Below are 20699 nucleotides of genomic sequence, written 5' to 3'. Positions count from 1 at the left end.
ATGCCCAGTAGTGGGATTGCTGGGTCGTATGGTAGTTCCTTTTGTAGGTTTTTAAGGAACCTCCATACTGTTCTCCGTAGTGGCTGTATCGGTTTACATTCCCACCAACAGTGCAAAAGTGTTCCCTTTTCTCCACACCCTCTCCAGCATTTTTTGTTTCTAGATTTTTTGATGATGGCCATTCTGACCGGCGTGAGATGATATCTCATTGTAGTTCTGATTTGCAGATCCTTTGTTCTTGAGGTTAGGTCACAGTCAGGTCAAGTCAGGTCACGATAATCCTGTAAATCTCCACCAAACAAATGGTACTCCCTGTTCTGGCAAGAAAAAGGGAAGGTCCCAAGGCTCAACTTTCGCCCTCCGAGGTGCAGGTCCGGGCTAAGAGAAGGGGGTCCCTGCGGGGGGGTGGTTACCCTGCCCGGAGCGTCCGTCAGCAGCCAGCCTGGGTCCTCCCGCCAGTGCCCAGGCTGAAGAGGCAGATCTCAGCTGGTGGCACCCTCAGGGTCGGGTCCCCAGACCCCGCCCTGCCGTCATCACTGAGGGAGCCAGGCGCCCAGGACCCAGCCGGCCCTCAGGCTCTTCAGGCCGCCCAAACGGGGGTGGGGGAGGCGGGTGCCAGGTCCAACGGGCTGAGACCCAGGCAGACTGCCGCTGCCATTAGGTCGCAGAGGCGGGGATGGCGAAGAGGTTCACGGGCGCCTCAAGGCCTCCGCCCCGCCAGTGGGCAGCCTTGGCGAGGGCTCCGGAGCCCTGCAGGGCATACCCCCAGCCTGTTCCCAGGCCCGCAGCTCACCTGCCAGCCGCCAACCTGAGGCCGGAAGTCCTGGGGAGCCCCGGAGAGAAGGCCGCCATGCGCCTCTTACCTCGCTCTGCAGTGGAGGACCACCGCCCAGCCGACCGCCGGCCTAGCGGGACCTCTAACCGCCGCTCTAAACAGCCCGCGTTAGTGGTCTCGCGATAACCGTTGCCTAGTAACTAGGGGTGCGCGGTAAAGGTGCGCGGTAAATGTGCGCAGCAATGGCCGCGTGCTAAGGGCTGCGCATTACTGCACTCCTGCCCCTCTCCACTGGGGTGACACTGGGCCTGCGTGGGGGGCCAGGACGTGGACAACTCTGGGGGCCTCACGGGTGGTCCCAGCATCCGAGGGGGTCTGGGGGGCCTCAGGCACTGGCAGAGGCAGGCCCGGCTGCCTCGGGACCTTCAGCCATGCTGACTTAGCAAGTGGGGCTCTGCCTGTCTCCAGGGCCAGACCAGGGCCCCCGCCAGGCTGGGTTGGAGTGACCTTGAGGAGCGGCGGAGGATGAACCTGGCCCGAGGGCGCCGAGGGGTGGGGCGGGCAGGGGCCAGGCTACGTTCTGCGTCCTGAGGGACACGGTCTAACAGCCTGTCAGCGTCCCAGCCTGGTCTTGTTCTTGGTCAGAGATGACCATTATTTTTCGGAAAGTACTTTGTACAGATGATAGCAGAAAGCAGATGATGACGTGAACGCTTGCAGGAATCAAATTTTCAGTATTAAGACAGACACATAGTCAAACCAGGGGGATGAAGTAAAGCTCTGGGGACGTGGGAGCTGATTCCTCCCAGGAGCTCGTGGTCCCCAGGTCCTAGGACACGAGGACAGCAGGAGCCAGAGCGTCCAGTGCTGCCCTGAGAGTACTGGGCTGCGGGCCAGCACCGAGCCCGGAAGGCTGGCCTGCTGCACAGGCGGGTGACCAGTGCGTGTCCAGGGCTCGGGCAGGAGGGCGCTGGGCTGGGCGTTCCTCCGAGCAAACGCCGTGCCCGGGGCCGGCTTCGCGGAGTCACGGGCCACGTGCACAGGGTGGGGGAGCAGCCCTGGCCCCCACGTGCTGCCCGCCAGGTCCTCGGCTCTGTCCTGGCTCCTGCCCACCCTCCCCACGACACCTGGGCCTCCAAGGGCACCTCTGCCCTTGGCTGGGGAGGGCAGGGAACCTGGGGGCTGGGGAGCACGGGCAGGTGGGGGGGTGTCTGGGAAGGAGAGGGAGACATCCAAAGACCAAAGGGGGCAGGGGGTGTCGTGGAGGGAGCAGCACAGGGGAGGGGAGGGGGATCAAGGAGAGCAGCTGCGGGGCCATTCGTGGTCGGCCTCTGGCTACGGAGCACTTTGGACTCTGTATGAGGTCCATGGGACCCGAGCTGCAGCCTCGACACGGAACACTGGCCCCAGAGCCCAATACTGGCCCCCTGGCCCGTCCCAGAGAGCGCCGACCCCTGGTCCAGGAGGTCCCCTCTGGGGGCTGAGTCCCCTCTGGCCACATGAGCTGCGTCCCTGGCCCTGAAGGCCTAGAGAGCCTCTGCCAGGGCCATGGGTGCCGGACACCCCAGCAAGGCGCTCGTGTGGTGGGAAGCGCCCTCCCCTGGACGCCCAGGACCATCGTCCGAGTCCACCAGAGAGACCCCCCCGCCCTGCGCACCATGCACACGCGTGCAGACCGGGCCCTCCCTGTGCCGTGGGCGGGGACCACGCAGGCCCCGGGAAGGAGCGCAGGACAGGCGTCTGCTTCTCTGTGGAGCCTTTATTGAGTTTCCAGGGAGACCTGCTTCCCCCGTGACACCTCCAGACCCGCAGGAACCTGGGGGGTGGGGACTGCAGAGCACACGGAGCTGTGCGGTGTGCCGTGGCCACGAGGCCGAGGCCGAGGCCGAGGGCACGAGGCGGATTCCTTCCGGTCAGGTGTGGCCAGGCGGGAAGCCGGCTCACTGGCGCCTGGTCTCGGGGGCACCCCAGTCGCGCGGGTAGAGCTGCCTGAGAAGGTCTTGCTTGTTGACCTTCCCCATCTGGTTCCGCGGGATCTCCTCCACCAACAGGAGCTCCGAGGGCACCGCGTACGGGGCCAGGACACCTCTGCAGAGACAGGCCAGGCCTGAGTGCAGGAGCCGCGGGCGCGGGTGGCACCTCCGCAGCAGGTCGGGGACTGGTACTGGGCATGGAGCTGCCCCTCTGCCCACTGGGGGAGAGGGTGAGCCTCACCCAGGGCCAGGCCTCCCGAGACCCCGCCCCGGAGCCCCTGAGCTGGAAAGAACTGGTCCTACCTCGCGGTCCATTCACTGCAGCCCTGGCCTGACGGCCGGGGGAAGTGGGTGGGCACCTCACAGACCCCTAGTTGCCATGACCACACATGCCGGCTGGAGCCACCCCTCCCACCCCAGAGCCTGGTGCCCAAGCAGTGGGAGTGGCCGTCTGGGTCCAGCAGCTGGCCTGCAGCCCGCACCCCCAAGAGGAGCACCGTTAGACAATGCTCCCCCCTGTGAACGGCCACGTGGTGGGCCCAGCCCCACGCAGCTCTGCACACCACGCCTAGGCTTCTCCTGAGCAGAGCTGCCTGCTCCTTGCTCGAGGGCCGCACACGGGGCCCTTCAATAAGGAACCAGCAGGTGCACAGGATGCTGTCTGGGGCGGTGGGGAGAGGGGCCACCCATAGTGGCCTCCTGGCCCACAAAGGCTCCACGCTCTGTGGCGGCTGCCAGTGACGCAGACAGCGGGGCATCGGGCAGTGGGGCTCCGGACAGTGGCACCGCAAAGTCTGCTTGGGGCCCGCAGGAGTAGGGACAGCCTTGGCCACTCAGGACGTGTGCAGCAAGGGGCCAGCAAGGGCGGGCAGAGAAACCCCACCCCTTGGCCTCAGTAGCTGGTGCCTACGTCCATCTGCCCACAGATGGCGAGAAACGCTGTTACCTCAGGGCAGCTCTGGCGCAAATCGCCTGCTCCGGGCCAAAGGTCACGGAGGTTCCACCAGGGACACCCGCCCCCCGCTGCACAGCACCACCTCCCAGGCGGCACCCACCTTCTCTCCGCCCACCAGTGTGGAGCGGGTCAAGGGGCAGCCGCAAGGATGCAGGGCCCTGCGTGAAGAGTACATGAGGCGGGAGTGGAGCACGAAGGAAAAGGAAACCCCGTCTGTCTAGAATCCCAAACCCGGAGAGGGTCTCTTTCAAGGATGAAGATGAAATTAAAGGCTTCAGACACAGGAGCCTGGGGTCCCCAGCAGCTGACCCGCTCCCCACACTTGAGGGTCTGTGGCGGGAGGGGCCGCCATGGGGGGAGAGCGCCAGACACAGGATGCGTGTCATCTTCCTTATTAGTGAATCCTCCTTAAGAGATGACCGTTTGAACAAAGCGTTCAAGAACGTAGCGTGGGGCTTGTAACGACATAAAAGTAAAAGGTAGGACGACAGCACCCCGGCGGGGTGGGGTCACAGCAAAGGCAGGACACACAGCCGGAAGTCTAAGTCACGGCCACCACGAAGAAGCAGAAGCTGCAGACGTGGAGGGACGCACTCTAAAGCCTGCAGACCCGCGGATTCCGAGAACAAACCCTGTTCTCCTACGAGGGGCGTCAGCTTAGCAACTGGTCTCACAGGCAACTGTCAGAGCAGCTCCCAGGCAATCTGAGGCCCTGGGCAGGAACACAGCAGGGCTCAGTGGTTTGTTACAAAGCCAGCTTCCCTGTGGGAAAAGCCCCGTGGACAGTGGTGACCTCAGCTCCACCGCTCAGCCCCGTGGGGAAGGGAGGTGGCCCGGGGGCCCAGTCGCGTCTCCCCTCCACGGTCTGATCGGACGGCAGCGCCTGCTCCATCTGGACACCGGATTTCTGAATTATCCCCGGGGTGTAAGCCCCACGTGGGCCACTGCAAGTGGACAGTTTGGTGGGCGGGCCACGTCCCAGACAGGGAACGTGGTGCTGCCACAGAGCCCAGAGGCCACGCCGGCCCCTCCAAGTGTCGCGGTGCCTGAGCTGGGGCGGGGGTGCTAGCCTCCCCCAACTCCGCTAGGAGCACAGCGCAGGGTCTGCGGGAGGACGTAGGACAGACCTTTGCTTGGGGGTCTTGTAAGATTCAAGAATCTTCAGAAATGAAAAAAATGGCAGTGAAAGGGAAGACATTATTAAAAAAAATAAAATAAAATAAAAAAACCTTTAAAAAGACCCCTAAATGGCAACGAACAGGACACAGAAAAAAGAGCAGCTTCACTGAGCCAACGTCTGGAAAGCTCGGAGTGAGGCCCCTCCCCCACTCCCCCACATGCGGGGGCGGAGCTGGCCCTGCGCTCGGAAAGGAAGGTCCCTGCCCTCCCTCCAGGGCATGGGCAGCTGCGGGGTCACTGTCCAGTGACCGCCCCATGGGAGGACACAAAGCCCAGGGAACCGGCCGCGTGGAGACTGCAGGCTGATCACCCGCCCCAGGCCCCCCTGCTGGGAGCATCTCCCCAGGGACCCAAAGCCTCAGCACACAGCACAGCGCCGCCCAGGCCGGGGTCTCAGGCCCACAGCACGGGCCCCTGCGGTGAGGGCACAACGGGAGCCCCGGGCGTGAAGGAGCAGGTTTGAGGGCCGAGAGACCTGCTCTCAGCACAGGATGGCAGGTTCTTTCTTTTAACAAAGCAACTGTTTAACCAAAGCGGCAAAGCCAACTAGAATCTTCTTCGTGCCTTTGTGAAACTGCAAAGTTCCAACTGTGATTCTGCAAATCCAGGGGAATCTAATCGCCCAGCTGTGCTGCCCTGATAAACAAGGATTCCTCCTGCTTGTGAAATCACGTTGGATGAGCCACAAATGTCTTCAGCGTGGAGGAGGAGGAGGCGGCAAGTGGGGCGGGGTGTGGGGAGACGGGGGCAGAAGGAGGGGCCTCTTGGATCTAAAATAAAGGCCCTGGGGACGTGACTGAAGCTCCTTTCTGAGCTCTGGCCTGCGGCCAGCAGCGAACACCTGGGGGCCCGTGTGACCCCTGTGCTCAGCATGTGCTTCGGGCCCGGCAGCTCCCCGAGCCTGCTCTGCCCGCGCCCCGGGGGCCCGTGGGGGTGGCTCTGACCTCGGCTCCTGGGAACGGACCTTCCCTGACAAGGTTCCTCCTACACCCAGGAGGGGACGCGCTCGCTCACCATGGGACCCCGTCCACCTCTGACCCGGACTCGGAAGCTTACACCTGAGTCAGGGGTCGGGGTCCTACATCTGCTCCCATCGTCACGACACAGCTTCCCTGGGGCCCTTTGCGCGCGCGCGCGTGTGTGTGCGCGCGTGTGTGTGTGTGGTGCGGGGGGCGCAGCTCCTACAGGACCACGTCACCTGGCCCTCAGCCCCCAGCCCGAGACCCCGCCCACCCGCCCGGCCCCCACCTGGCCCACTCTTTGAGCTCCCTGTGGGACAGCGAGTGTCCCTCTTGAAGGGTCACCACTGCGGTGACCCGCTGGCCCCACGTCACGTCTGGAACTCCGATCACGGCCACGTCTGTGGAGAAAGAAGAGGGTGGGGGACCTCAGAAACCGCAGGCTGCAGGGCAGCGGGCACGTGCGGGAAGCACCTGGGACCCGCCGCCCCCGGGAAGCCCGCCTAGTGGCCAGAGACAGGGGATACGGAGTCTCTGAGGGGCCAGGACGGCCCAGAACACCACCACTGCTGAGCGCGGGGTCACGGCCTGCACCCGGCCAGCCTGGACCCACGCGGGGGCGGGGGGGCAGGCCGACTGTGGGGAGGGGCGGGGAGGGCAGGCTCCGACGCTGCGCCCCCCACTGGGCGCCTGGTCCCCGTTTCGTCGACACACACGCAGGGAGACACGTCTGGGCCGGTCCCGAGACAGCCCAGGCGGCCGAGCGCAGCTGTCAGCCAAAGGTCAGGGTCCGGGCACCTGGCCGCTCACCCGTGATGCTGGGGTGGCCCAGCAGGAGCCGCTCCACCTCCAGGGCGCTGACCTTGTAGCCGCCGCTCTTGATGATGTCCACGGACGTGCGGCCGCGGATCCAGTAGCCGCCGTCCTTGAACACGGCCGTGTCACCTGGGGAGAGGCTCGGGTCGGCGGGAGGCACCTGGCTCGGCCGCAGTCAGCGCTGCACACGCACGTGGGTGCCGCCCTCCCCGGCACGTGTGGGCCCCGCGTCTGGGAGCGTCAACACCTCTCCGGGACAGGGCAGCAAGCACCAGGCGGACGGCTGGGACCTCGCCTGATGCCGACGCCAGATGCCTCGGTGGCCCTGCCCCTAGGCGGGTGGCGGCGTCCCACAGGGAGGGGCAGGACCCCCGTTTAACAGCCCAGGGCCACGGAGGCAGGAAACAAGAGCATCAGGGCCTCCCTGGGGTCCTGGCCACAGCAGGCCCTTTCCCAGCGGGGCTCCGGGCCATATGCAGTGTCACATGGGGGTCTGACAGGAGGGAGGGACACCACCCCCTCCCGCCCCCGCCGTGCTCAGCGCCAGGGCTTCCCCACCCACTCCTCCTGGACGTGGTCCTGGCAGGAGCCCTGCCCAGCTAAGGACCCACGCGGTCCCACCTCAGGAGGCGCTAGAGACCTGAGGCGGGGGGTGGGGGACGAGATCAGCGGGGGCTGGGGCCGCACTCCAGACAGGGCACTGCGGTCGGGGGGGCGGGGCTGAGTGTGAGCGTACACACACACGTGTGCACGGACGTGTGAGCCTGTGCACGTGGGGACGCCCACCGCGCGCCCTGAGAGCTGCGCTGGTGTTTCACCGTCTGCTCTCACGCACCCTGCGCTGCACACGGGTGATTAGCTGGAATAAATCATCAATACCTCATGACACATCACACCGTCCAACGCAGGAGGCCCATCCGTCAGCGCGCACTCCTGGCGACCTGCCGCGCGGGGCGCCCCAGCCTATCAAACGAGACGGATGGCCCCGCCCGGCTGGCCGCGGTGGGCTGTGACGCAGCAGGAGCTGGGCTCCGGCGGGCGGGGGGCCGCCTGCCTCACGGGAAGCAGAAGGAAGGAGAGGCACTGCGGTCCCCGGACAGAGTGGCGGGGCAGGTGGCCGGCCGGCGGGAAAGGGTGCGGGCGTGGAGCACGAGGCGCAGTCTGCCCCCGGCCCGCGAGGCCCGCCGGGGCCCCCCTCCCGTTCCTGCTGTGCAGCCCTGGCTCCGGCCATGTCCCCTCCACACTGGACAGCCATTGGGTCTCCCGACGGCTTCCCGACCACCGGACACCGGCCCCTTAGATGCGCCCAGGCGCCCAGCCAGGAGACCCAGCGTTGTTGAGGGTGGGGGTCACTGCCCTGCCCTGGTTCTGCCAGGGACGCCCCCATTGCCCATACCAAGGCCGACGTGGCTTCGGGGCCTCCGGCCGTGTCGCCTGCACCCTCTTTGCTCTGTGTGACACCAACTTAAGTCAGGGTGAAGCTCCCCACGGCTGCACCCACATGCCCTACGGCAGGCCGCCCAGCCGCGGCCCTCACCCCAGGGGTGCTCACACCTGCTACCCCATCTGCGGCAGCTGGTTCTCCATCCGCCCGACCCCCTTCGCTGCCCCTCTGCTCAGGCATCACTTCTGCGGCATCTCCAGGGGCCCCCTCCCCACGCGCCAGCTCACGGCTACGGTGGTTTCCTTGCACTGTCCCGACACCAGCTCTTATACTGACCCTCGTCCAGCCTGATGAAGAGCAGTGAGAATGAGGATCTTCTCTGGGAAAAGCCAGGCCCCGCAGTGGGAGGGAAGGTGCGGAGGACACGCGGACGTCGTCCCCGGGGGCGGTCTGGGGGTCTGTGTGCCGAGCGAGAAAGAGCCCCGCGGAGAGCCCTGCCGCTTCCCGGGACCGCCGTCAGGCAGGACGCGCCGACAGATGTCAACCCCACCCTGGACCACCCGGTGGCTTCAACGGGATCACACACGTCCCCGTAAGAGGGCTGCAGAGGGACACTCGAGACACACAAGAGCCAGGAGAGGCCCCAGGAAGACGGAGGGAGGAGGGCCCAGCGGGTCTGTGCCCCTCACACACGGCTGTGCAGAGGGCCAAGGAAGACACCAGAAGGAAAACAAAGACACGACAACTTCCCAGGGCGGAAGCCTCGCCTGAGCACACAGCTTGGTTCTCTCCCTCTCGAAATAAAATCAACAGCAACTGTTACAGTTTTCAAGGCACAAAGCAGTGCACAGGGAGACAGGAGAGGGCATGATGGTGAGAAAACGGGCAGCTGGATAGCAAGCGGACAGACCCCGCGGGCTGGAGGGAGGCTGTGCGAGGCGGGTCACGGCCAGGGTGGCAGGCGCCCCGCGGGAGGCGGCGAGCACGGGCCGAGCGAGGAGCAGGGGCACCGGCCCTCAGCGCACGGCCGCCGGTCCTTCTCTGGGGACGCAGGAGGGTGGACGGCGACACGGCAGCCCACGGGCCCTGAGCAGCGGTGGCTGGGCCTCCCCACCCCCTCTTCCTGCTCTCAGCCCCCGGACCCCTGCTGGGCATCACAGGGGAGAAAATCAGCCATCAACCCCGGAATTACAAGACGCGGTCTCCAGAGCCCCCAGGGTGCGTGGCCTGTCGATTTCAGGGCTCCCAGGGCAAAGGGAAGATTCTCTAGGACCTCAAGAGGGGAAAGGTCACGATGCGCCAGGAATAACGCAGCTGCAGCCGGCAGCACATGTGGAAGCCCGTCACCACTAAAGACAACTTCTAGCCCAGACTCCTGTACCCGGCCCAGCCAGGACGAAGACACTGGCAGACACGCGCTCTCCAGAGCTCTCCTCCCACCCGCGCAGCCTCCGGAGGCTCCTGGGGAACGTGGCCGACGAGGAGGAAGGAGGCCGGTGGGAGCTGTGCGCTGGCGTGGGCAGCAAGCCCGGAGGGGGGGGGTCTCCCAGGAGGCCTGGGGGCCAGAACAGATGAGCCCTCCCACCTCGGGAAACACTGCGGCTCCCACGTGGCCCAACCCCGAACAGAGTGTCCACAGGCGTCCGGCAGCCTCCACGTGGCCAAGATGGGCACGGCTGGGGCACGAGGGCCACGCGCCCTTCTTCCCAGACCGGACAGACCGCTGGAGTCTTCCAGCTGCGCATGTGGGACCTTGATAAAAACAAAGACCTTCTGCCCAGAGGTCTGAGGCCGACCAGGGCAGACGCGGCGGCCAAAAGGCAGCGCAGGGACTTCCCCGGCAGTCCGGTAGTTACGACTCTGTGCTCCCAATGCAGGGGGCCCAGGTTCGATCTCTGGCTGGGGAACTAGATCCCACATGCCACAACTAAAGATCCTGCACGCCACAACTAAGACCTGGTGCAGCCCCCAAAAAAAAAAAAAAAAACCCAGAAAAACAACAACAACAGCAAAAAACAAAGGGCAGCGCAGAGGCCCAGCAGAAGCGCGCAGGATGGGGACACGCCGTCCGCACAGAAGCTGCTCCAGGTGGCTCGGAGACTTAACTCCAACAAAGCCGGGCATTTCAGAAGAACATGGAGGAACAGCTCTTGATGACTGCTGGGGAACACAGGGTAAAACACACACAAAGGGACGACCACCAGACAGGACCACGACACAGCCCCAGCCTCCAGCTCACAAGGCGCCTCCACAGAGAGCCCAAGCCCCGCAGGGCGGTGGGGGCCTGCGGACTCGGCAGCCTGACCACACCAGACGTCCTGGGGGGCCTGGGGGGCCCTGCACAGGGCTCTGGTCGTACGCGGTCCGCAGACGTGAAGGGGTCGACCACCTCCAGCTACACGTGCTGTCACACCCCTAACACGAAGCACCGGGCCCCCTCTTTGCAACACGCTGCCTGATTCCTAACTATTGTTGGTCAAAATAAAAGCACTGCTTTCAGGAGAACCACGTCAGAACTCAGCGGGGCCCTGAGTGAGCGGCTGGGCAAGAGGACGGAGCTCATGCCTGGGTCCACCCTGGGGCCTTCATCACACGAGAACTGGAGAGATTTTATACTTCTCCTCTGTGTCTGTAAGGGAACGAAGCTTACTGAGGAAGCCCTGGCAGAGAGAAAACAAAGGAACAGATGACAATCACAAAGAGACAGCGGCTAGCACCTGTGCTTGGCAGTGCAAGCCCGCAGGACGGCCACACACACACACACACACGAAGACACACGTGTGTGGTGCACGCCAGCAGGGGCCCCCTTAGGCCAGGATCACTCGAGTCGTGGTTGCAAAAGGCTCACGATCCTCTGTGCTCTGGATGCACCACGAGGCACCCGCAAGCCCAGCACAGGACCACAGGCTCCGATCTCCCACTTTATAAACATCGTACGCGTCCCCCCACACCCCGTTTCCTTTGAACGGATTCCCAGGAGTCCTCCTGACACACAACCCGCCCGCGGGTGCCAAGCACCCGCCTCACAGCACCAAGTGTCAACTTTGGAAGACTCTCTGCCAACTTGGTGCAAGGAGACTGTTTCCGTATTTGCTCTTTCACCACCAGGAAGTGAAACGTTTTCCGTATCTTTACGGCCAGTTGCACTTCCTCTCGATCTGCCCGTGGCCGTGGCTCGTCTTTCCTACTGGGGCTACTGGGCTCAGGGACCCACTCCCTCGGCCCCAGCTGGCCCTTCACGTCGTGCGCTCACCAGCTTCTCAGGGGACTCCACGCTGCACCGAGGCTGCAGACCTCGGCCCCGTGTGCACCGGCCACAGCAGGGCTCTCCTGTTTCCTGCTAGTGAGTCTTTTTTTCTTAGGTAAATAGCTTTTTATGGTTCCCCCCGATAACATCATGTGCTCCTTAGAGAGGAAAAAAAAGGGAGTAAACTCAGCACCAAGATACCCCCGTTCATGTTCTGGTGGATTTTCTTACAGACCTTTTCCCCAGTTACCCAAATTTCTTCTACAAATACGTTGATTTGTCATTAGGTGTGTGCAGTGTACTACGTCACTTTCTAACAGTAAACGGCGTGAGGAGATCTTCTTTAGAATAAGGCAGAGATACCACTTCTGTTTCCTCGTGTTCAGTTACAGTCTTTCTACCGTGTCCAGAGGGCAGGAGGAGCTGTAGCGCAGCTCAGCTCAGTCCCTGCATCCCTGTGTCCTCAGCTCCGTCCGCAGGGTCAAGGTAAAGCCCTGAGCAGAGGGGGGCCTGGCACTGCCACCTCCCTGCCCCGGCCGGCACTGGGCCCGCGTGCGTGTGGCAGATTCTCCCCAGCCGGGCGTGCTCAGGTGGCACATGATCAGGGTCGCCACTGGAGGTGCTTCTTGATAGAGAGCTTTGGTTTCCTGCCTGAGCTGCAGCCAGGACCCCTGGGGCTGGCAAGGAGCTCCCTGGTGGTGGAAACCAGGCTTCATGCAGGGCAGGCAGGGCGGCCATGGGTGGCACGGCCGAGGGAGGCCTCTCCTCTCGTCCAGACACGAAGGACGCCTCTGAGGAGAAGCCGGCTGGGTGCGGCCCCTCTCCAGCCCAGGCCAGAATCTGTGTGGCAGGAAGGGCTGGCCAGGGAAAGGGTTAAGTTTAATTCATCCTGATTTCTATTTAATATCACGCTCTCCCCGCAGGAGCGGCAGCTGTGAGCTGATTGCCGCGCTCATTATGCAGCCTGTATCGCTAATGGCCTGTGACAAAGGCACGCGGCTTCCAGGCCTCACCCCCGAGAGCCAATTAAACACACAGACTCCCTTCCTGTTTGCTGCGCATTACAATGAAATTAAACTGAATTTCAAAATCATTTTCTCCTAAAGACATCTCTTTACGATAATTAATGCATGCTATTCCTTTCAACTGAAATATTCATCACGGCCAGGGACTAAAATGTTTTACCGCTGACTGCCCTGCACTTTGCAGTGCTGCCGGCCCAGCGTTCAGCGAGCCCTGCTATCTGTAAAATCCACAGGGCTTTGGTTCCTGTGCTTTAAAAAAAAAAGTTGCAGCTCTTTAGCTGAATTTAGAAATGAAAGAGGATGGCCACAAAGAAGTCAGATTTCCAAGTCAGGACACTCGGAGGGCTACAGGAGGGACCCACACAAAAAGCAATATTAGCTCAAAAGTATTATTTCTTAAACACTGCATTTGAAGGACAATGACAGTGGTTGGCTGCCACCAGGCTGGCCCCTATGAGCACGAAGTTTACAAAGGGAAGCCGGGGTGTGTGGGAATATGCCGCACGGACAGGTGGCCCGGGCTCCTGGGCCCCAGCCGCAGAGCCGTCTGCTGGCGCTGGCCAGGGCTCCCGGCACAGGCCTCTGCTCTGGGGGGGGCCCAAAATGGAGCCCCGAGGTCCCCCAGGAGAACCCCTCATGTGCCCCTTCCCCCTCAAGGCCCACCCAGCGGAGCCCCAGCACCCCGAGACTGATGGGGGGGTCTGCACGTGGCCGCCGGCTCTGTCACCTGGTGACCTCAGGCCCACGACGGCGACAGACTGGAGGTGATTTCTGCCCTTACTAACCCGCGCTGCCTGAGCCCATGGAGAAGACACGCGTGTGGTATCGGCCGGGAGCAGTTCCCCAAGGGGTTACCAGGCCAAGGACACACCCACCGCTCACCTCCTTTCCCACTCCCAGGTGCGTCTGGCACCCCGTCACGGCCGCCCCCGCCACACTGCCTTTCTCTTCAGCTCTGCGGCCCACAGAAGACCTGGCAAGAGGTGCGTTTCTAAGTATGAGGCCAGCACATGACGACAGGGGAACAGGCCTTCCTTTTCGGAAAATATTGCTTTAAGATTATTATTATGAAATAATGCATTTTCAGTACGAAAGTTTTAGAAATACAGACAGGCAATAAGAGAAAGAGAAACCCCAGAACCCCACCTTCTGGCCGTCACGAGCTGCTGCTCCGGTGTGTCCTGTGTGAACACAAACCAGTGAATCGATGCAGCTGCAACCGTGGATACACCCAGTACCTGCCGAACCGTCCACATCGGCGGGACCGCTGGGACCAAGGAGGAGGGGGGCGGGGCGGACAGAAGGGGTGGGGCTCCTCAGAGCGGGCGCCGCGTGCGCGACCGGTGAGAGGGCTCCGAGGCTGGGGGGTGGGCGCCTGCCTGCCCCCGCACAGACGCCGGGCTCTGGCTCCACGCGCTGCGCTAGCAGGCGACAGAGCGCAGACTTCAGGGCAGGGAGTCACGTAAGGAGGGACCCAAACCAAAGTGCAAACCAACCTCCCTCTATGAAAACACAGGCAGCGTTACAAAGCAGGGGGCGGCGGCGGCGAGGGTGGGGCGCCGAGGAGGGTCTCGGAGGCGGAGTGCAGTGGTCACTCGGGAAGGGGAGCCCTGACCCACGAGGGGCAGAGAGACCACCTCGTGCAGGGCTGCTGGGCCAAGGGACAGGGTGGGAGCCTGGCCACAGGGCTGGGGGCTGCTAGTCCCCGAGGGTCATGGCCTCAGGACCTGCCTTCTAGAGGCCTCAGGGAGGCTGGGGCGCAGCGCGGGAGGTGCAGCCTTTACGACTGGAGCACAAAGTGTACCCCGCCCCATCTCTGCCCGCCAGGGAGGATTCTGGGGACGTCCCGGTGCGGTGGTACCCGGGTGGCCCTCCTGTGCCCTCTGGACCCTCCCTCCTACCTGTTTTGAACCAGCCGTCCGAGGTGAAGGCGGCTTTTGTTTCCTCTGGCTTGTCCCAGTACTCCCGGAACACAGAGGGCCCCCTGACCAGGAGCTCCCCCTCCTTCTCCTCAAACCCTGGGGTCACCTGCAACGAGAGAGAAAGGTGGGCGTCAGAGCTCGCCCCTCCCGGGCACGTCTCCACCTGCCCCCGCCCCTCCCGAGGCCCACATGCTCTTCTGAAATTAGACACTTGGGTGGGAAAGACGGCAAACGCAGCTTTCCGGGCCCACCTCGGTCATGCCGGCCGCCACCTCCGTGCCTGCCCCGCCCGGGGGGCTGTCCACCTCCCTTCCCCAGAGCTCGCTGCGGGGCCCCATTTGCCTGCCTGTCCACCTCTAAAGGCCACGCTCCCATGAACCTCTGTCTTCACGGTGTTTCTTGGACCGACCGCGGACACGGGAGGAGAGGGCAGCTGCCCACACCTGCCGTGGCTGCTGGAGAAGCTCGGGGTAGGAAGGGAGCCCACAGGGCAGCCCGTGAAGGAGGGAGAGCCAGGCACCGAGGAGAGCGAGGTGCTCGAGGAGCAGGGATCTCAGCGTTGCCCCTGCTGGGAGCACAGCGAGGGCAGGAAGGGGGCTGCATGTTAGAGGACACGGAGTCGATGTCTGTGATGCCAGGAGAGGATACAGCGAGGCGGCACCACACGCCGCAGGGCCCAGCGAGCCCCTCGGGTGCCCCCTCGCTGGCTCCGTGCTCACAGAGTTGGCTGACAGTGACAGTGACTGTGACGCACGAGATCAAGTGCCGAACAGGCCTGTTCAGCTCATCAACTCCCACCTGGGACGAACTTTTCTGGGGAAAGAATATCCCCCTCTTTTAAAAAAATCAGAGCCCCTTCGAAATGTGCTGTGAAATCGTCTGAGTTGTTTGTCTGAGGCCTGGACGGCAAGCTGAATGTCCCCGGGGCCGACACTACAGGCAGAGGGTGAGGACAGCCTGCCCCACAGCAGGTCTGTTCCCAAGCCTTGCTGTCGACTCATCACCCTGGTTCTCACACAGGAGTGATGTCACCTGAGGGGACCAGGCTGCATGTTCTGGAGCCAGCCGAGTCCCTGCCACCAGCCTGCTCAGAGGAGGTGTTTGTTTTTTCAACTAAACTGCAGGCTTTATTTGTATTTCACCATTTTTTCCACTGCCATCCTTTATCTCTTCCATTGCCAAGGTCAGCCTGGCCATGGGGTGGCACACCTGCAGGGCAGGTATACACAGCAAGGCAAAGGCTGTGAAAATAATCTGACATGGAAACCAAACCCAGAGATGGCAGGTTGGAACTTGCAGACTTAAGTCAACTAGATAATAGTAAAACAAAAATACCAACATCCTCCACTGGACGTGAACAAGATCCAGAGTCTCATAACACAATATTCAAAATGTCTAGGACACAATACGAAATTGCTCAGCACATGAAAAGCCAAGAAAGTGTCAACTCTTATGGAAAAAGGCCATCAGTGCAGGACAACACCAGATGGCACAGATGTGGTGAGCGCCTAAGAAAGATGTTAAAGCACATATTATCAATGTGCTCCAACAAGTAAGGGCAAAAACACAGCGAATAAGTGGGAATATAAAGTCTCAGGAGAGAAATAAAAGACATAGAGCAGAACCAAATGGAAATTGTAAAACTGAAAAACACAACAACAGAAATAAGAAAAATTTGCTGGATGGGCTCAATAGCAAAATGGAGATTACAAAGGAAAGAATCTGAGAATTTGAAGACAGAACAATAGAAATTATTCAATCTGAACGACAGAGGAAAAACTATTGGAAAAAATAAACAGAGTCTCAGAAGCCTACACCAATACCACAAGGGCTAACAGTCATGCTATTGGATTCCCAGAAGAGAAGCTAGGGGCAGAAAGATATTTGATAAAATTTGGCTTAAAACTCTTCAAGTTTGGTGAAATACATTAATGTACAGATTCAAGAAGCTCCATGAACCCCAAACAGGACAAGCCCAAAGAAATACAAGCCCAGACACATCATAATCCAATCACTGAAAACTAAAAAGAAAGACAAAAATCTTGACAGCAGAGCATAACTTAGAGGCATTCAAACGACTACTGACTTCTCAGCAGAAACAATGGAGGCCAGAAAAAAGTGGAATAACATTTTCTATAAGTGTTGAAATAACTGTCAACCCAAAATTCCAAACCCAGTGAAAATAACCTTCAGGAATGAAGATGACGTAAGGACATTGTTAGATGAAGAAAGAAGAGAATTTGTCGTCAGCAGATCTGACCTAAGAATGTTCAGTCAGAACAGAAAAGACACCAGAATGAAGCTGGAAGCTCAGAAGTAAAGGAAAAGCAACAGAACTGGTAAATATCTGGTTGAATAAAACTGACTATTCTTTTCCTCATGAGTACTTTAAAAATATTTTTGACCACTGAAAGCAAAAATTATAACATTGTTTAATGGAGCTTACCGTATACGTAGACGTTACCTATGACAACCACAACCTTAAAAGGGAGAGGGCAAAGTGACCCACAGAGTGGTGACAAAGATCCTTTGCTCCACCCGCCTGTAGTGAGGCTCCTGAACCTCCTCTAGGCCCATCTGTGCACTTACTAAAAAAATCCAGTTTTAGGGGACTTCCCTGGTGGCGCAGTGGTTGAGAGTCCGCCTGCCAATGCAGGGGACACAGGTTCAAGCCCTGGTCCAGGAAGATCCCACATGCCGCGGAGCAACTAAGCCCGTGCGCCACAACTACTGAGCCTGCACTCTAGAGCCCGCGAGCCACAACTACTGAGCCTGCATGCCACAACTACTGAAGCCTGCTCACCTAGAGCCCATGCTCTGCAACAAGAGAAGACACAGCAATGAGAAGCCCACGCACCGCAATGAAGAGCAGCCCCCACTAGTGGCAACTAGAAGAAAGCCTGTGCACAGCAACACAGCCAAAAATAAATAATAAAACATTAAAAACAAAAAACCCCGCATTTCCATAAAGACAAGCAAAAAAAAAAAACCTTTAAAAAAATCCAGTTTTAGCAAGAACTCGGCTAAGTCAGTGTAGTGAGAGGCCCCCTCCGCCCTGATATCTGCTCACAGAAGAAAGCCTGTGCACAGCAACACAGCCAAAAATAAATAAATAAAACATTAAAAACAAAAAAACCCGCATTTCCATAAAGACAAGCAAAAAAAAAAACCTTTAAAAAAATCCAGTTTTAGCAAGAACTCGGCTAAGTCAGTGTAGTGAGAGGCCCCCTCCGCCCTGATATCTGCTCACCCTCATATCTGACCAGGTTCCTCATCCCCCACCATCTCGCAGTTGATGTCTGACCACTGGGCTTTCAAAGATCCCGTTAGGTCAGTTTAGCCAGAATCCATGACCCTGATGTTTCCTCTTAGCAAATTTCCATCCAATGACTCCACCTGCTCCTTGGCTGTGAACCCACACTTGCCGACGCTGTATCTGAAGTTGAGCTCAATCTCTCTCCCCTCCTGCAAATCCCACTGCAGTGACTCCTACACCCATCGTGACGGTCCTGAGTCGGCCTCATCATCTTTAACATGAGTGATGATTAATTTTTCTTTGACAGTACATGTAGTAGGAGTTCTGTGTTCTTCTGGAAGTGTCAAAATGTTAAGTCTAAGTAGATTTCAAAAAGTGAAGTATGTATTTTGTAGTCCCTAGAACAACTACTAAAAAACTAGAAGACATGTGTTCAAAAACTCAACAGATAAATTAAAATGGAATACTAAAAAACTGACCCCAAAGAGGGCAGTTAGAGGGAAGCCAAGCAATGAGAAACCAAGGGACAGAACAGTAAGCAAATAACAAATGAGAGGCTTAAATTCAAACATATCAATAGTCACATTAAATGCACATGGTCTAAACTTGCCAATTAGAAGACAAACTTCAGATTAGATTAAAAAACATACATGATCCAACTATGTGCTGTCTATAAGAAACTCATTTCAAATACAGTTACATGGTAGGTTAGAAGCAAACAGATGGAACAATAAATACCATACAAACATCAATTGAAAGAAATGGAAGTGGCTATATTAACACCAAACTAAATAAACTTAACAGCAGAGTGTTAGCAGCAGCATTAGATGATGATAAAAGTCAATTCACCAAGAAGGCATAGTAATTATAAGTGTGTGTTCACCAAGCAACAGATTTTCAAAATTCATGAAACACAAAACTGATAGGAGGGGGCCTCCCTGGCGGCGCAGTGGTTAAGAATCCACCTGCCAATGCAGGGGACAGGGGTTGGAACCGGGGTCCGGGAGGATCCCACGTGCCACGGAGCAACTAAGCCCGTGAGCCACAACTACTGAGCCTGCGCTCTAGAGCCTGTGAGCCACAACTACTGAAGCCCGTGCGCCTAGAGCCTGTGCTCCACAACAAGAGAAGCCACCGCAATGAGAAGCCCGCGCGCCGCAACGAAGAGTAGCCCCCGCTCGCCACAGCTAAAGACAAGCCTGCGTGAAGCAACAAAGGCCCAACGCAGCCAAAAAATAAATAAATAAATAAATAAATTTATTTTAAAAAACTGATAGGAGAAATAGACAGATAATTATAACTGGAGAATTCAACACTCCTCACTTGGTGCTAGAACTAGTAGTCAGCAAGCCAGCATGGCTTTGAGAGACCTGAACACCACCATCAACCTTCTTCATCTAACTGACATTTACACCCCAACCAAAACCAGCAGAATACACACTCTGTTCAAGTGCACTAGAACAGTCACCAGGAAAGACCACATTCTGGGCCATAAAACACAGCTTAACAAATTTTTAAAAATTGAAATAATATCAAGTATGTTTTCTGACTGTAGTGGAATTAAACTGGAAATCAATAACAGAAAAATTGAACAACACACTTCTAAATTATCCATGAGTCAAGAAGAAGTCTTAAGGAAAATTAGAAAATTAGAAAATATTTTGAACTGAAAAATTAAAACACAACATATCAAAATTTCAGGGGTAAACCTCAAGCAATATTTAGAGGGAAGTTCATATCATTAAATGCATACATTAGAAAAAAAGAAAAAAAAATCTCAAATCAATAACCTAAAGTTTTACCTTAAGAAACTAGAAAAAGAGAAAAGTAAGCCAAAAGCAAGCAGAAGAGAAGAAACAATTAAGATTAAAAACTGAAACCAATAAAAATTGAAAAGGGGGACATCCCCGGAAGTCCAGTGGTTAAGACTCCGCCTTCCAATGCAGGGGTGCAGGTTCGGTCCCTGGCCAGGGAGCTAAGATCCCACACGCCGCGGGTTGCGGCCAAAAATGAAAAAAATTGAAAAGAGAAAAATAATGGAGAAAATTCAATGAATCCTGAAGTGAATTCTTTGAAAAAAGATTTTTTAAATGGATAATTTTCTAGCAAGAATAACAAAGAAAAAATAAATAGAAGACACAAATTACCAACATGAGTTGTGGGAAGCGTATCACTTCAGACTATGCAGACATTAAAAGGTCAATAAGGGAATAATACTGTGAAAAACTCTATGCGCATAAAGTATTCAATTTCTCAAAAACCACAATCTACCAAAACTCACCCAAGATGCAATAGATGACCTGAATAGTTCTTTAACTATTAAAGAAACTGAATTCATAGTTAAAACCTTCCAAAAGAAAAAACCTCTAGGCCCAGACGGTTTCAGTGGAAATTCTATAAAATACGTAACACCAATTATATACAATCTCTTCCAGAAAGTAAAAGAGGAGGGAACACCTCCCAATTAATTTTATGATGCTTACATTACCTTGATACCCAAATCAGAAAGAATTTTCAAGAAAAGAAAACTACAGACCAAAATCCCTCATGAACAGAGACGCAAAGATCCTCAACAAAATGTTAGTAAAACAAATCCAGTACTGAATAAAAAGAATGACCCACCACGGCCAAGTGGGGTCTGTCCTGGAAACACTAGGGAAATCATCCGTGCAGTCCACCATATCAGCAGCCTAATGAAGAAAACCCAGTCAATGCAAAAAAGACATTTGAAAATATCCAAAATCCATTCATGATAAAAAACACTCTCGGAATTCCCTTGTGGCGCAGTGGTTAAGAATTCACCTGCCAATGCAGGGGACACGGGTTCGAGCCCTGGTCCGGGAAGATCCCACATGCCGCAGATGGAGCAACTAAGCCCATGCGCCACAACTACTGAGCCTGTGCTCTTTGCCCGCGAGCCACAACTACTGAGCCCACGTGCCACAACTACTGAAGCCCGCATGCCTAAAGCCCGTGCTCCGCAAAAAGAGAAGCCACCGCAATGAGAAGCCCGTGCACCACAACAAAGAGTAGCCCCCGCTTGCCACAAGTAGAGAAAGCCCACGCAGCAACGAAGACCCAACGCAGCCAAAAATAAAATATAAATAAGGGCTTCCCTGGTGGCGCGGTGGTTGCGCGTCCGCCTGCCGATGCAGGGGAACCGGGTTCGCGCCCCGGTCTGGGAGGATCCCACATGCCGCGGAGCGGC

At 57.7% G+C, this 20699-nt stretch overlaps 1 protein-coding gene across 1 annotated transcript in view; it reads right to left on the bottom strand.

The window, feature by feature from the left end:
- Positions 1-2521: 2521 nt before the first annotated feature.
- Positions 2522-20699, bottom strand: part of ACSF3 (acyl-CoA synthetase family member 3) — a 59090-nt gene continuing 40912 nt past the window's right edge. The window contains exons 7-10 of the mRNA XM_024125008.3: positions 14215-14341; positions 6652-6786; positions 6131-6242; positions 2522-2863 (exon numbers count right to left, since the gene is read on the bottom strand). Coding sequence (XP_023980776.1) covers positions 2716-2863; positions 6131-6242; positions 6652-6786; positions 14215-14341 — 522 coding nt within the window. The 3' untranslated portion in view covers positions 2522-2715. The remainder of the gene's footprint in view (positions 2864-6130; positions 6243-6651; positions 6787-14214; positions 14342-20699) is intronic.

Source organism: Physeter macrocephalus, chromosome 17, assembly GCF_002837175.3.
Source record: "Physeter macrocephalus isolate SW-GA chromosome 17, ASM283717v5, whole genome shotgun sequence".
Taxonomy (NCBI): domain Eukaryota; kingdom Metazoa; phylum Chordata; class Mammalia; order Artiodactyla; family Physeteridae; genus Physeter; species Physeter macrocephalus.
This window is presented reverse-complemented; position numbering and strand designations above follow the sequence as displayed.